At 36.9% G+C, this 17,490-nt stretch overlaps 1 protein-coding gene across 1 annotated transcript in view; it reads right to left on the reverse strand.

The window, feature by feature from the left end:
• COL24A1 (collagen type XXIV alpha 1 chain) overlaps positions 1–17,490 on the reverse strand; it is a 586,013-nt gene that overhangs the window by 355,164 nt on the left and 213,359 nt on the right. Inside the window, exons 20-21 of the mRNA XM_007946195.1 lie at positions 4,143–4,196; positions 2,820–2,864 (exon numbers count right to left, since the gene is read on the reverse strand). Coding sequence (XP_007944386.1) covers positions 2,820–2,864; positions 4,143–4,196 — 99 coding nt within the window. The remainder of the gene's footprint in view (positions 1–2,819; positions 2,865–4,142; positions 4,197–17,490) is intronic.

Genomic DNA, 17,490 nt, shown 5'->3' on the forward strand with positions numbered 1-17,490 from the left:
GGTTTCTGAGGCAGTATCACTACAGAAGTAGATTGCCCAACCTTCCTTCTGAGGAGTGGCTGGTGGGTTTTATTTGCAATGGGGAGAGACTGAAACCATTCCACTGGTGAACAGCAGCCAGACAAGGATGCCCTTTATCTCCACTTCTATTCAACATTGTATTGGAAGTCCTAGCCAGGGCAATAAGGCAAGAAAGAGAAATCAAAGGCATCTAAATTGGTAAGGAAGAAGTTAAACTATACTTATTTGGAGATGATATGATCCTATATGTAGAAAACCCAAGAGACTTAGCAATAAAACTACTGGAACTTATTGAAAGATCTAGCATAGCAGCAGGATACAAAATCAACACACAAAAATCAGTTAGATTCCTCTACACGAGCAAAGAGGTCTCTGAAAAGGAAATAAAGAAATCAATACCTTTTACAATAACTACCAAAAAGACAAGATATTGGGAATAAATCTTACCAGAAACACAAAAGATCTACACAAAGATGACAACTAAACACTACTTCAAGAAACTGTAAGGGATCTATGTAAATGGAATAACATACCATGTTCATGGATAAGAAGATTGAACACTGTTAAAATGTCAACACTACTGAAAGCAGTGTATACATTCAATGCAATCCTAATCCAGATTCCATAAAAACTTTTAAAGGCATGGAAAAACCAATCACTAATTTTATATGGAAAAGGAAAGTGACCTTGGATAAACAAAACACTGCTGAAGAAGAAGAACAAAGTAGGAAGTATCACACTCCCAGATCTCAAAACCTACTACACAGCCACAGTTGTCTAAACAACCTGGTATTGGTACAAAAACATACAGATAGATCAGTGGAACAGAATTCAGAACCCAGAAATTTATCCACTGACATATAGTCAGCTAATCTTTGACAACAGGCTAACATCCATTCAATGGAGAAGAGATAAGACTCTTTCACAAACAGTGCTGGCAAAACTGGATATCCATTTGCAGAAAAATGAAACAAGATCCATACCTCACACCATACACAAAAAGTAACTCCAGGTGGATCAAAGGCTTAAAACCTAAAACTAAAATGCTCCTCAAGGGAAAAATAAGGGCAAACTTAGTGGTCCTAATTTATGGCATAACTAGACTATCAAGCATAACTCAAGACACCCAAAGAGTAGAAGATTAACTAGTTCATTAGGACCTTCTAAAAATTAAATTTATATGTACATCAAAAGACTTCTCCAAAAGAGTAAAAAGAGAACCTACAGAATGGTAAAAAAATATTTGGTAAAGACATATGGGACGAGTGACTTATCTCTAAAATTTATATAAAACTCTAGTACCTCAACATCAAAAAGACAAAGAATTGAAAAATGTCAGAAATATGAATGGACACTTCACCAAAGAAGATATTCAGGAGCCAACAAACATGAAGAAATGTTCTTGATCATTAGCCATTAAAGAGATGCAAATCAAAACAACCATGAGATACCATCTCACCCCAGCATTAATAATAAAATTCAGCAAGACAAAAAATAACAAATACTGGCAAGGATATGGAGAGACTGGGACTCATACATAGCTGGTGGGACTGTAAAATGATATGACCACTGTGGAAATCTGTATGCCAATACCTTAAAAAGTTGGAAATAGATATATCATTTGATCCAGCCATTTCCTTACTAGGTATATACCCTAAAGAAGTAGGAGGCAGGACAAGAACAGACATATGAACACAAATGTTTGTGACAGCACTAGTCACAATAGCAAAGAGAGGGAAACAACCTAAGTGCCCATCAACTGAGGAATGGATAAACAAACTGCAGTACATACACACAATGGAATACTATGCAACCCTAAAGAACAATGTAGAATGTACAAAACACTGCATAATATGGATGAACTTGGAGGACATTACGCTGAGTGAAATAAGTCATTCACAGAAGGACACATATTGTATTAGTCCACAGTTGTAAAAAGTCAAGGAAAGGTTTATACATAGAAGGAAACTTTCTTTGTTGGATACCAGAGATGGGAGTGGAGGGGAGGCTAAATTCCTTGTTGTTGTCATTAGGTGTTGTTGAGTCATTTCCGACTAATAGCGACCCTATGTAGAAAAGAACATAAATTCCTAGATAGATTGAAAAAAAATATATAGAGAAATTAAAGATTATTAGTATTCACCAGAAGTAGGAGGGAGGGGGAAAGAGGAAGCTTTTGTTTGCAGGGCATTGAGTTTATGATAATGGTGGTGGAATATCTTGGAAATGCACAGCAATAGTGGTAGCACAACATGAAAAATGCCATCATTGTCCCTGAGCTGTAAATAGAGAAGTTGTTATGTGGGCAAATGTCTTGTTGTATATGTTTTCACCACAACAAAAGTAAAAAAAAAAAATCATTTTCAGAACTTGAAAACCAGTAATTCATATATTATCATATGAAATTACTTGAAGAAAAGATGACAGAAAATGTATCTGTTAGCTTTTTATAATTTTACTGACACTTAGAACATGGAAATTCCCAGAATATTTACTAAAATGCATAATTTATTTAGCTTTCTGTTACACTTTGAGAGAAATGTTATAAATATTTTCACAAATCACTAATATCATAAGAATATTGAAAAAAATACGGAGTATGCAAAATATCATTTAAAATATCCCTGGAGAATTCCAGTTATGGGCCTATTTTCATTTTGAGGATATTATCTAAGCAATAATTTGTTTTAATATTTGTCTCTTGTTATGTCTTAAAATTGCATACTTTTTAAAAATGATTTAGAAAATAGTTGTTCTCAAGAAAAGTACTTGTTGAAAATTACTTATGTGATACATACAGTTGGCCCCAGTTCTCCAAACGGTCCAACTGGTCCTTCTTCTCCCTTAAAAGAAAGTCAGAACATATCATCGCATAAAATAAGTACTTAAAATAGAAATTCTACTTATGCTGAAATTTGAAATTCATTCTGAGATGTGCTGACAATCATGCTGTGATTTTAAAAATATATTTTAGAACTATATGACCTCATAAAGTTTTATTATTTTTATGTGGCATCTTATCTCCTTAAGAAAGACATTAATTTAAAACTGGTAGATGACAAAAAATATATTTTGAAAACTGGGAATGGAGAGAAGTGAAAGTGATTATAGTATTACAAAACTAGGATTAGAAATCACTGAAACCATGAATTAAGGGCAATCTTTATTTTCTTGGTCAATATCTCTCTGACACAGAGAGGAACTCAATTACTAAGTTCATAACAGAGAGGAATAAACATATATTGGTATATTAAAAAAAGTACTGATAGAGAACATATTTGCTCTTGGCACATTTTAATATTTCATTTATTTAACAAATATATTTTTGACTCTAAGTTCTGTCTTAAACCCTGAAGATAAAAAGCTAAATCAGATCCTACCCAAGTAGGACTTAATGTCTAGAGTTTCTTCTTGGCTAATTTACAAGTGCAATATTCTTAGAATTAAATCAGCTATAATATCATAAGATATAAAATCTGTCTTATTCTTTTAAGGACTACTAACTTCATGGTTGAAGTAGAGACTGAAGAAGAATATAGAAGAAATAAGAAAAGAATGTTTGTAATTAAAAAACCATGTTCATATTCTAAAAGAAAACTTAAAAAATTACAGAATATTTTTACTCTTATAGACATATACATTTACTTATTTCTTTACTGTTAAGTAAATAGTTGAGATTACAATATCTGAACAATGTATAAAGATCATATACTATGATATGAATTAATATGAATATATGAATTAATGTTTATTGATTAATAAACATTTTGTTCAATTCACAATTTAATTAAAATATAATTTATTTTATCACAAATATAAAATTATTAAAAATAATAAATATAAATTCTAGCACATAGCAAGGATACTCTAGGCTCAGATTCTTCATACATTCCATTGAGATCATTGACACAAATCATTTCACTAATTCAGAACATTGTGAAATGATTCAAAATCTCATTAAGTATCAGTCAATATAAAATGGTAACTTGAAATTCTCTCTGTCAAAAATTTCCCCTACTAAGGCAGTGTTTTCCTTAAGCAAAAATTAAAGTCCCAGAAAAAGTATAAAGGGAAAGTTTGAAATAAGAAAACTGTTGATTGTATATTTACTTCTTCCATACCTGAGTTCCTTTGAGGCCAGGAGGTCCCGGAGGTCCTCTATTTCCAATAAGTCCCTATAAAAGCAATATAAGTACAGATAATAAACATTTTATTTAAATTAACATTTTTATCAAGCAGTATTAATCAGCATTAATTAATAAATGAACTTTCTCTTCTTGTTTTAGGATCACTAGAGACAATGTAGAGGAGGATATGAGCAAGACTTTTTGGTACTCTTCATTTCCCATTCTAAAACCAAACCAAATTCACTGCCATCAAGTTGGTTCTGATTCATAACGACCCCTCCTTGAGTTTCTGAGGCGGTATCTCTACAGAAGTAGATTGCCCAGTCTTCCTTCTGAGGAGTAGCTGGAGGTTTTTAACTGCCAGCCTTCTGGTTAGCAGTCAAATACCTTAGGAACTTATAAAAATGGGATGGAAGGGTAGATTAGCAGAACACGTCAGAATATTCGAAAATTTGGGAAGCACAGGATTTATTTACTTTTTCAAAGTATGTTACTTAATTTTCAAAAAATCTGCTTAGTAGCTAATGTTTCAATCTTTTGAAACCTTTTCAGAAAAAGCACTTCTAAATTTAAAGGAATGTGTTCAATGATTAATCTGGTAATAGTGCAATAAACACAAATTAAAGTGACCACAAAGTGTGAAAACAGATGGAGAGAAGATACAGTGTTTTAACATTTGTTTAAGAGACTCTGAGAGTCTGGAACACATTATTTGTACTAAATGTTCTTCACTTTACATCATATCTATTTCTCTCGTTGGTATAAGCTGATAAAAAGAGAAGGGAATAATGCTAAAGGAAGACATTTTTTAGTAGTTAAGCTAAACTATTGCTTGGCTTTAAGAAGACTTCAGGAGATAGTTTTGGTTTAAAGTTTAAAGACTGCGCATCCAATGAACAGGACCAACTACCTCAGGGCAGTAGTTTCAGGGGTTCATCTACCCTTCATGGCTCCAGAAAGTATAGAGTCCATGAAAATTTGAAATTCTCTTCTGAATTTCCCCCTTTTTAATCAGGATTCTTCTATAGTTTTTTTGATCACAGTGTTCATTAATTGTAGCCAGGCACCATTCAGTTCTTCTGGTCTCATGGCAAAGGAGGCAGTTGTTCATAGAGGCAATTAGTAACACATTGCACATCCCCTCTCATTCCTGACACTGCTTCTTCCACTATTGCTCCAGATAAATAGAGACCACTTGCTGTGCATTAGATGGCTACTTGCAAGTTTTTAAAACTCCAGGCACTATGCAATGTACTAGGAGGTAGAACAGAAGCATTAAAAATGTTACTAGACCAATTAACTGGGTTGTCCCAAGAAACCATGGGACATGGTTTTAAGAACTATCTATATGAGATCAAATTGACAACAGCAACTCCAATGATGAAATAGGAACCTTAGGGGGCAGTGAGTTTATATTTTGGGAAAGGAACAGCTCAGAAAAGGAAGATAAGAACAGTTGAACAACTCGAAGAATGTAATCAATGTCACTGAATTGCACATGTAGAAATTGTGGAATTGTATGGTGTTTTGCTGTCTATCATCTAAACAACAACAACAAAAATAAATACAATTTTAAAAAGAGAGAGGGCAATTTGCAGAAGAAAACGACAGTCTGACTTTGAGTAGGAATTTCACAAATAAAAGAAATATTTTGTTAATCAAAATGCATGTTGTAAAAATTCTTCCTTGAATGAAAACATGTTCAAAGTAACTGTAAAAACAAAAAACATCTGCTAACCAGAAGGCTGGAGGTTCAAACCCACCAGTCACTCCTCAGAAGGAAGATTGGGCAATCTACCTTCAAAGAGATACTGCCTCGGAAACCCAAGGAGTCACTATGAGTCAGATCTGACTTGACGGCAGTGTGTTATTGCAAAAAGCACCCCACAACACCTATTCAACATGGAAACTTTTTCTTATTCACTTTTGCTCTTCTAACTATGGAATGTGCCAGTAAAGTTGTAAGTAAATCTCTTTAAGAATCAGGTTTTTTATTATTCTTTTAATGCCTAACCGTGGTATTTTCAATTGCCTCATATGATATGAAAGCTGATGAGCAGGCAGGAGAGTTACTCTGGTTGCTAGTTTGGCCGCATTCACCAAGTGTCTCCAAGTGGATTCAATAGCAGGTAGGAGCATGGGCACAAATCTCTGGCCACTGATGACACAGAGCAGGTGAGGACTGGATGGGTAGATTTTGGCCACCATCTATATCATCAATCCAGTGGTGCCAGAATGGGTGGTGGAACTCTCCCAATGGGTGGGTAGGTTTGCTGGCTTCCAACTGCTTTGGAAAGATAGGGAAAAGGGGAGGGATGTGGAACCAAAAGTTAAAAAAAAAAAAAAAAAAAAGGCGAGGGAAAGCCTAAAAATAAAGAAAAGAAGAAAAAGATAAATAAACGCACCTAAATGCAGTACAATACTGGGCAAGTATGAGATGCCAACCATGGCTATGGCAGAAATGTGGTGTTTGCTCTGAGGAAATGTGCACTGCTGAATACAGAGGGTCAGGGGTTAGCACCACTGAGAGCAGAGTGGGGATCAGACAACTGCTCTCTCTGCAGGACTGAAAAAAATAAGAGAGAGGAAGAAGAACAAAAAAAGAAAAGAAAAGCAAGGAACGGGGTGAGTGGACAACTGAGAAGAAAGAAGGAAGAAAAAAGACAAAGACAACAAAATTATTTAAAAAAAGAAAAAGAAAAAAGTCAGCATAGTACTGGTGAAGGTGCTAGCTGCCAAACACAGCTCTGTGGGAGCATGTACCTCTGACCAGGGAGGGGTAGGGGTAGGTGTTGCAAAGCATGTGGGCATTTGGGGGAAGGGTACACATTCTGTGGGATCAAGAAAAAAGAAAAGGAAATAGTGCAAGAGAAGAGGATGAAAAAAAGGAAAGAAAAAAAGGGGAGAGAGGGAAGAACTAAGAAGAAAGATTTAAAAAAAAAAACAACAGAATAGGAATGGTAGTGGGGAAGGTTTGACCGGCTATCGAGTAGGTGGGGGATGAAGAGTACAAGCCTCTAGTTGCCGGGAGTTGTACTAGGTAAGGGATGGAAGTCACACCTCTCTGGTTACCGATATGGTTGCTGATGCAGTCCTGGGCAAATAGTATCGGTTACCTGGTTCCTGCTTGCAATAGTTCAAAATGGCTACACTGGGCCTATTGGCAGTTTAGTGTTTCTTGTTCACTGTTTTTCTTCAGTCTCTTCTCTTGGTATTTTATCTACTTCTTTATCCTTGCCTTTGAAGCCCTGGGTTCCAGGATTGTCATCTATAAATGCTTCACTTATTTTCTCTAGTCATTGTTATTCAGGATTTGGATAATGTATATTCCAAGTCTGCCTTCTTGGATCTTGATTAGTGTACAAAGTTTCTAAAAGCACACATTGAACCTTCATGAAAACTAACCACAGAAAAGGCCATAAGTGTTTACCAACAGTACTCAAAACTGAAACCAAAAGCATTGCCATTGAGTCGGTTACAGGTCACAGGAATTCTATAGGACGGAGTAGAACTAACTCCATTGGGTTTACAAGAATGTAAATCTTTGTGGAAGCAGACTGACTTATCTTTCTCCCAGTCTGACTTGTGGGTTCAAACTATCAATCTTTTGCTACTGCACCATCAGTGTTCTTTTACCACCTGTGTTGTTGTTGTAGTTAGGTGCAATTGAGTTGGCTCTGACTCATAGCGACCCTATATACAACAGAAAGAAACACTGCCCAGTCCTGCGCCAGCCTCACAATACTTTGCTATACCTGAGCCTATTGTGGCAGCCACTGTATCAATCCATCTTGTTGAGGGCCTTCCCCTTTTGCGCTGACCCTCCACTTTACCAAGCATGATATTCTTCTCTAGGGAATGGTCCCTTCTGACAACATGACCAAAGTAGATGACATGAAGTCTGGCCATTCTAGCTTCCAAGGAGCATTCTGGCTGCACTTCTTCCAGGACGGATTTGTTAGTTCTCTTGGCAGTTTGTGGTACTTTCAGTATTCTTCACCAATACTGCAACTCAAAAGCATCAACTCTTCTTAGGTCTTCCTTATTCTTGTCCCGCTTTCACATGTATATGAAGCAATTGAAAACACCATGGCTTGGGTTGTTGTTGTTGTTGTTATGTGCCGTCGAGTCGGCCCCGACTCATAGCGACCCCTCCTTGGGTTTCCGAGGCAGTATCACTACGGAAGTAGGATTGCCCAACCTTCCTTCCGAGGAGTGGCTGATGGGTTTGAACCGCCAGCTGTCTGGTTAGCAGGCAAGTGTCTTAGCCACTATGCTACCAGAGCTCCCATGGCTTGGGTTAGACACACCTTATTCTTCAAAGAGACATCTTTGCTCTTCAGCACTTTAAAGAGGTCTTGTGCAGCAGATTTGCCCAGTGCAATATGTCATTTGATTTGTTGACTGCTGCTCCCATTGGTGTTGATTGTGAAAACCAAGTAATATGAAACCTTTAACAACTTCAATCTTCTCTCCATTTATCAGATGCTGCTTATTGGTCAAGTTGTGAGGAGTTTCATTTTCTTTGTGTTGAGGGTAATCCACTGATGACTGCAGTCTTTAATCTTCATTAGTAAGGGCCTCAAGTCATCTTCATTTTAAGCAAGCAAAGTTGTGTCATCTGTGTATCGCAGGTTGTTAATGAGTCTTCCTCCAATCCTGATGCCACACTCTTCTTCACATACTCTCGCTTCTTGGATTATTTGCTCAGCATACAGACTGAATAAGTATTGTGAAAGGATACAACTCTGATGCACTACTTTCCTAATTTTGAACACAGTATCCCCTTGTTCTGTTTGAAAGACTGCCTCCTGGTCTATATGCAGGTTACTCATGAGCACAACTAAGTATTCTGGAATTCCCATTCTTCTCAATGTTATCTGTAATCTATTATGATCCACAGAGTTGAATACCTTAGAATAGTCAATGAAACATAAGTAAACATCTTTCTGGTATTTCTCTCTTTCAGCCAAGATCTATCTGACATCAGCAATGATATCCCTTATTGCACTTCCTCTTCTGAATCCAGCTTGCATTTCTGGAAGTTCCCTATCAATATTACTGCAAACAATTTTGAACAATCTTTAGCAAAATTTTACTTGCATGTTATGTAAATGATATTGTTTGAAAATTTACATTCTATGGGATCACCTTTCTTTGGAATGGGTACAAATAAGACAGGAATGAGATTGACTACATCTGTGGAAAGAGGTGATGGAGAAGCTCAATATCTTCAGCCAAAAGAAGGCCAGGAGCTGACAGTGGAACAGACCATCAATTCCTCATATACAAGTTCATATAATAAGTCATCAGTCTTGCAAACTTCTATCATGCAATCTCCAGTGTCATTTCTATCACCAAGGCCATATTTTCCAACTACTGGTGATTCTTCTTTTTTCCAGCTTTCTCATTCCAATCATCAGTAATAATCAACACATCTTGGTCAATTTCAAACTGCAGAAGTTGGTAAAAATATTCAATTTCTTTGTCTTTGGTGGTTGGTGCATAAATTTTAATAGTAGTAACATTAACTGGCCTTCCTTGTAGGCATATGGACATTTTCCTATCACTGACGGATTGTACTCAGGAGAGATTTTGAGATATCGTTTGTGACCATAAATGCCACACCATTCCTCTTCAATTTACCATTCCCAGCATAGTAGATCACATGACTGTCTGATCCAAAATGGCCAAAACCAGTCCATTGAAGCTCACTAATGCCTAAGATATAGATTTTTATGCATTCCATCTCATTTTTGACAACTTCCAATTTTACTAGATTCATATCTTGTACATTCCATGTTCCAATTATTAATGGATATTTGTATCTGTTTCTTACCATTTTACATCATGCTACCTCAGCATATGGAGGTCCCAAAAGCTTTACTTCCTTCACATCATTAATATTGACTCTATTTTCAGGAGGCAGCTCTTCACCAATTGTATTTTGTGTGCCTTCCAAGCTGAGGGGCTCATCTTTTGGCACTATATTGGACAAAGTTCCAGGGCTATTCATAAAATTTTCCAGTAGTGTATCAGACACTGTTTCACTGCTATTCATAAGAATTTCACTGGCCAATTCTTTGAGAAGTGGATGGCCCCTTTCTTCTTCTGAGTCTATCTTAGTCTGGAAGCTCCACTGAAACCTGTCCATCATGGGTAACCCTGCTGGTATAGAAATACTGGTGGCATAGTGTGGTAGTTATGTTTGTGTGTCAACTTGGCTAGGCCTGGTTGAGTGGCTGGGCAGCTGCTGGTGGTTATTCCCCATGATGAGAGTGGCAATCACCTCCATGGTGGGATCTACCAAGCAGCTGAGTAGTTGCTTTGGGATGTGGTCTGTTTCCTGTATATAAGGAGAAGGCTTGAGGATAGCCTCTAGCTTGTAGCACACTTGGACCCTGCATGTAGCCGTGTCATTGTTCAGCAGCCTGCTGTGCTCTGCCAACCTTGGGACTTACAATGGATTTGAATTAATGCCTGCCATGGTAACATCAGGAGCATGCCATTTTATTTGTCAACTTTGAGTTTGTCAGCCTCAGCAGCCAGTAGCTGCCTGAGTGAAGAGATGCCTCTAGCTTCAATGGGCTGGGAGCTGGAGGCAGAGCTGAAGCCCAAGACTGAGGGGCTTTCACCCAGCCCCTAGAGGTTTGAACTAGGACTTGTACCCTCCTGAACTGTAAGAGAATAAACTCATGTTTGTTAAGGCCATCCCATTTGTGTTATATTCCTGTCAGAGTAGCACTAGGTAACCAGAACACATAGCCTCCAGCCTCACAGCAACATGCAATCCACCAGTGTGACAAACTGATAGATGAGTGGTGGTTACCAACTATAGTACTGATTTAAAACAAATTATATCAGTATAGTAGATTAATATATCACAATGAAAATGAACAAGCAATAATTACATGCATCATCCTAGATGAAATTTTAAAAAATAATTTGCAGTGGAAGGTGCAAGTCACTGAAGACTATGTGGTATGATTACATTATATGAGTTTAATTTATATGATTTTTAGACAATGGTTTAGGGTTATTCATCTTCTTCTTCCCAAGTTAGCTCACTTCTATACAGAGAAAAGGAAGTTCCTGGATGGTGCAAACAGCTTAAGTGTTCAGCTGCTAACCAAGAGTTTGGTGGTTCAGGTTCACCCAGAGGCACCTCAGAAAAAAGTCTTGGTGATCTACTTCTGAAAGTCAGTCACTGAACGCCCTGTGAAGCACATGTACTCTGATACACATGGGGTCTCATGAGTCAGAATCAACTCAATGGCAGCTGGTATCCAGACAAATGCATTACTTATTGTACAAATTCAGTGCAAAAACTATTTCCATATATTTTGCACTATAATCTCACAAATAGCAGCCTTTCTCTGAAGATTTATCAGGGCTACTATACAAGAGGAATAATGGCCTGTTATAACATATCCCTAATTCCATAGCCAAAATATAACACAAATCTAAATAGCAACAAATAAATTTATTCCTTTGTTTACAGGAGAACACAGAATATTTATCGAGTGTTCTTACTTTCTGTAATAAGCAGCAAAGGATGTGGTTTTGCTAATGTTATGGGATGTTTGGAAGCAGAGTGCCAAATTGGATAGCTCTCAGAAGGCTTACTGGAGTATGTTTTGTATCTATATACACAAATATATACACATACATAACCCAAAACTCAAAGAGAATCATAATTAACACAAGTCTCCAGTCCTAGACTGAAGCTTTGAGTCAACAGGCTGAAAACAGAAAATGAAAGACTTCTTTAGATCCGTGCTAAGTTGGTCAGGAGAGAAACTGATTTGTTTGCATAGGGTAACTGTGTATTGTAAATAGAGTGCACATGATTTTCTTGATGACCACCACAACAGAGTTATAATAATTTATACTATTCTCATTTCATATACAAAGAAGACATGTGTATGAAACTGAAGGAAGTTTGAAGTTGCTTCTATTATTCGGTGTAAACAGCTAAAGAAACATATCAAGTTAATAAGTTCATTATGTTTGGTTTTGTTTTCCCCCTCTGTTTATAGAAATAGTTTCAAAGCAAAATGGGAAAACCAAGGAAAAAGCTAAAAATAGTTCCTTCTCCACTCATAAAAACATAAAGTCATATTTTCCTCCATTATACTTTCAAATTTTCAGGTGCTTTTGATAAAAGCATTCCTTCTAAGATATTGTTTTAAAATTCAGTGATGTGTGTAAAACCAATTAGTGTCATGATGCTGCTACTGAGTCTACAAGCCCATATTTATTGAATACATTTAGATAAAGTAATCCACAAAGCCATTATTAACTACTGGAAATTCAATTATGGAGATTCACAAAAATGTCTAATTTTCAGGCTTTTTGTCTCACTCTTAACATTCTAATTTTAAGACCAAGGGGCAGAAAGAAGGAAATTTTTAATTTTAAAGATCTTTATCCTAAAAATCTTATTATTAACATCAGTATCTTAATATGGGCCAAAGTATAGCAAGGATTGTGAGGATGGTGTAAGACCCTTCTGTTTGTTCTGTTGTCCATAAGGTTGCTATGAGTCAGAGCCAACTCAACAGTATCTAATAACAAACAACAATTGGAATAATATTAAAGAGCTCAGTAGGCTTTTCTCAGTTCCTTGACAAAACTTCAAAAGAATTAAAATCTCCATAGGAAAAAGAATTTTGGAAGTTCTTCACCGAGTATGATAACATATACTTAAAAATGTGGAGCTTAATAATATTTTCCTCCCAGGAAATTCTTCCCAACACAGAATCTGTTGTTCAGTTGTCTAGGCTCTCATAGGACTTCAGCAACTCCATTATGTAGCACTTCTTATAATACTTTCTGATTATTATTATTATTTTTTTCTTTTTTATTTCACTAATCTGTAAACTCATCAAGGAGAGAGATCACAACTCAGAAATCTTTATAAGCCCCCAATTAGTACTTGGCCTAATGCGTAGAAGAAACTCAATAAATACTGAATAAATGAATTATTGAATTAATGGGGAGATGAATGGTTTTTATGTATATCATGTTTATCATGTTCAAATTCCTAAGTATCACTTTAGTATCGTTTTCTAAGTATCCTCAGTGAAGGGCTAAACTAGACAGGAGGAATCCTCTATTCTCTAAACACTCTTTCTCTCTCCTTCTGTTCATGCTACAATTTCCACTTTTCTGGTTGATTTATTACTAGCTGTTGATTATTTCTAGCTAGATTTCAAACAGATGCCTCAAACTAAATGTATCTGGAATCAAATATATTATCTTCCCCATCCTCCAAATCTGCTCCAAACCTCCTGAGTTCCCCGTTTCAGCTACAGACCTAAGCCATCACCCAACTCGGAAGTCTGATTCATCCTTGACTTCCCTGTCTTCCATCACCTTAATCAGTTACCAAGTTGTATTATTTTCACTTCTAAAATACCTTTAAACACAATCATTAAATCCATCATCAACTCAATCAACATTTACTGAGTTCCTATTATGTGCTGTGGGTATTATTTTGGTTATTTTGGATACAAAATTTTAAATAGACATGGTCTCTTCTCTCAAAAAGTATTAAGCCTAGGACAGAGATAGATTTAAAAAATCAATAATTATAATATAGGAGATAAATGCTTGATAGAAATTTTGTTTTCCTAGAAGGGATATCTCAATTAGATTTGAGAGGATAAGGAAAATTTCTTGTAAAACATGATATACAATGTGTTAGTTAAGCATCAGCTAAATGAAGAAAGTCACAGGAAGGTAGAGAGATAACCAGATAAAGAGAAGAGTATACATGAAACTGAGATTGGAACAAGCATAGCATTGTTTGGTACTTTAAGCAGTTTGGCTGAAGTAAATGATGTTTTTAGAAGAGTGGTGGTAGATGTGGTTATAGAGTTAAACAGAGAGAATTAGATCATAAAGAACACTGTATGGAAAGTAAAGAAGTGCAAGCCTTAACCTGGAAACAGTAGAGATCACTGAAGGATTTAAATACAAAAGTGACATGATGATATCTATACTTTAAGAAAATTATTCCATTAACAACATGGAGGTAGATTTGAAGAAATGCCAGACTATAAGCAAGAAGAACAGTTGGAGGGCTGTGGTGCTAATCCAAGTGAAAAATAATGAAGGTCTAAATTACAGCATTGGCAGAGGGAAAGTATTTCAGGACAAAGGGGAAATTTCAAGTCAAAGGAAACATCAGGATAAAGGTGATAATGGATGGCAGGAGGTCATTCAGGAGTCAGGAGAACATTTGATGCAAAAAAAAAAAAAAAGTGCAGATTGAACAGGAGGAGGAATACTTTTATGGAGACAGAAAGGAAAGAGGAAAGATCTGCTATATACAAGGATATGTTTGTAGTAGACAGGTAGGATGTGAGAAAAATATCAGGACATCCAGTTAAATTTGAATTTCAGATAAATAGTATATTTTTAAATAATAAATAAATGTGTAGTATAAATATGTCCTAAATATTGTACTCTATCCCTTCACAAGTTTCTCTTGCCTCAATGCATTACATCCCTCTTCTCTGTTTTACAAATTTCCACTCATTCATCATGTCAGCTCAAGTTCTACCTTCTCTGCAAAGCATAAATAACCTGATTCCCCTAACCTTGTTCTCTCATAGTATTATATGCTATTCCCTATGGTTATTATGAAGGTTTCCCTGCATATCTTTCTCTAGAGTGTAAGCTTCTTGAAAGTGGAAATCAGGACTTTTCATCTTTGTAGCCCTAGAGTGTAGCACAATGGCTGTTGGCATAACATTAAATAAATATTTGCTGAGTAACTGAATGTCCTATTTCAGATCTTTATCACTTCTTGCCTAGATTTTTCTAATTCATTTTCCTTCCTTCAATTTATTCCCTAAGTCATCCTCCATCTAAATAACTTTTTTAAAACATGAACCACCTAACATACTTTACTACTTAAATGTCTTGGATTCCTTCATGATGTCTACAGGATAAAATACAAACTATTTAGCATGGTACTGAATATTCTCCACAATTTACTCACAAAGGTAAATTGTTAAGAGCTCAGACTTTGAAATCATATCTGGGTTAGGATCCTGGCTATACCACTTGATAGTTATGTGGCTTTGAGCAAATAACTTAACCATAGGGGGAGTATGTTGTTGGTAGGTGCTGTTGAGTTTACTCCGACTCATAGCGACCCTATGTACAACAGAATGAAACACTGTTCAGTCCTGTGCCAGCCTCACAATCCTTGTTACACCTGAAAGCATCTTGCAGCCACTGTGTCAATCCATCCCATTGATGGCCTTCCCCTTTTTTGTTGTCCCTCCACTTTACCAAGCACAATATCCTTCTCCAGGGAGTGGTCCCTTCTGACAACATGGCCAAAGTAGGTGAGATGAAGTCTGGCCATTGTCACTTCCAAGGAACATTCTGGCTGCACTTCTTCTGGGATAGATCTGTTAGTTCTTCTAGCAGTGTGTGGCATTCTCTGTATTCTTTGCCAACACCAAAGCTCAAAAACATTAACTTCTTCAGTCTTCCTTGTTCACTATCCAGCTTTCACATGTGTTCTGGTTACCTAATACTGCTCTGACAGAAATATACCACAAATGGGATGGCTTGAAGAAAGAGTTACAGTTTGGAGGCTTTAAGTCTGAGTTCAAAGTGCCAGGCTCTAGGTGCTGGGCTTCAGCTCTACCTCCTGCTCCTGGCCCATTGAAGCTGAAGGCTCTTCTTCACTCAGCTGCTGGCTGCTGAGGCTGACAAGCCCAAGGTTGACAAGTAAAAAGGCACAGCCCCAATGTTACCAAACCACATGGCAGGCCATTAATTCAAGTCCATTGAAAGTCCCAAGGACAAAACAGCATGGCAGGCTGCTGAACAATGACATGGCTACAGGCAGGGTTCAAGAGTGCCATAAGCTAGAGACCATTCCCAAAGCTGCTTCTTACATACAGGAAGCAGACCACATACCCAAAGCAGCTACTCAGCTGCTTGTGATAGATCCTATCACAGAGTTGTTGCCAGTTTCTTCATGGGGAATAACTACCACTAGTTGTCCAGCCATTCAGCCAGGCCCCACCAAGTTGACATACAACTTTGACTACCACAACATGCATATGTAGTGATTGAAAATACATTGCTTAGGAAGGTGCAACTTAGTCTTTAAAGAGATATCTTTGCTCTTCAGCACTTGAAAAAGGTCTTTCACAGTAGATTTGCCCAGTGCAATATGTCATCTCATGTCTTCGGTGCTGCTTCCATTGGTGTTGATTGTGACACCAAGTAATATGAAATTTTTGACAACTTCAATCTTTTCTCCATTTATCATGATGCTGGCTACTGGGCCAATTGTAAAGATTTTCATTTTCTATATGTTGAGGTGTAATCTATACTGCAGATTGCAGTCTTTAATCTTCACGAGTAAGTGCTTCAAGTCATCCTCACTTTCGGCAAGCAAAGTTGTGTTGTATGCATATCTCAGGTTGTTAATGACTTCGCAAATCCTGATGCCATGTTCTTCTTCATATAGACCAGCTCAGATTATTTTCTTAGCATACAGATTGAATAAGTATGGTGAAAAGATACAATCCTGATGCACTCCCTTCCTGATTTTAAACCAAGCAGTATCCCCTTGTTCTGTTCAAACGACAGCCTCCTGGTCTATGTACAGGTTCCTCATGAGCACACTTACGTATTCTGGAATTCCCATTCTTCTCAACATTATCCATAATTTTTCATGATCCACATGCAATTGAATGCTTTTGCATAGTCAATAAAACACAAGTAAACATCTTTCTGGTATTCTTTTCTTTCAACCAAGATCCATCTGACATCAGCCATGATATCCCTCATTTCATGTCCTATTGTGAATCCACCTTGCATTTCTGGAAGTTCTTTGTCAATATATTGCTGCAACCATTTTTGAATTATCTTCAGTAAGATTTTACTTGTATGCAATATTAATGATATTGTTAGATAATTTACACATTCTGTAGGATCACCTTTCTTTGGAATGGGCATAAATATGGATCTCTTCCAGTCAGTTAGCCAGGCAGCTGTCTTTCAAATCTCTTGGCATAGTCAAGTGAGTGCCTCCAGGGTGGCATCCATTTGTTGAAACATCTCAATGGGTATTTTGTCAATTCCTGGAGCCTTGTTCTTTGTCAGTTCCTTCAGTGTAGCTTTGACTTCTTATTTCAGTACCATTGGTTCTTGATCATATGCCATCTCCTGAAATGGATGAACATCAACCAATCCTTCATCATCCAATATTTTGCCCATGTTGTTGTTGTTATGTGCCATCAAGTCAGACCTGACTCATAGCGACCCCTCCTTGGGTTTCCGAGGTGGTATCACTATGGAAGTA

The sequence above is a fragment of the Orycteropus afer genome, unplaced genomic scaffold (genome assembly GCF_000298275.1).
Source record: "Orycteropus afer afer isolate SDZICR_OR568_19922 unplaced genomic scaffold, OryAfe1.0 scaffold00152, whole genome shotgun sequence".
Lineage (NCBI taxonomy): Eukaryota > Metazoa > Chordata > Mammalia > Tubulidentata > Orycteropodidae > Orycteropus > Orycteropus afer.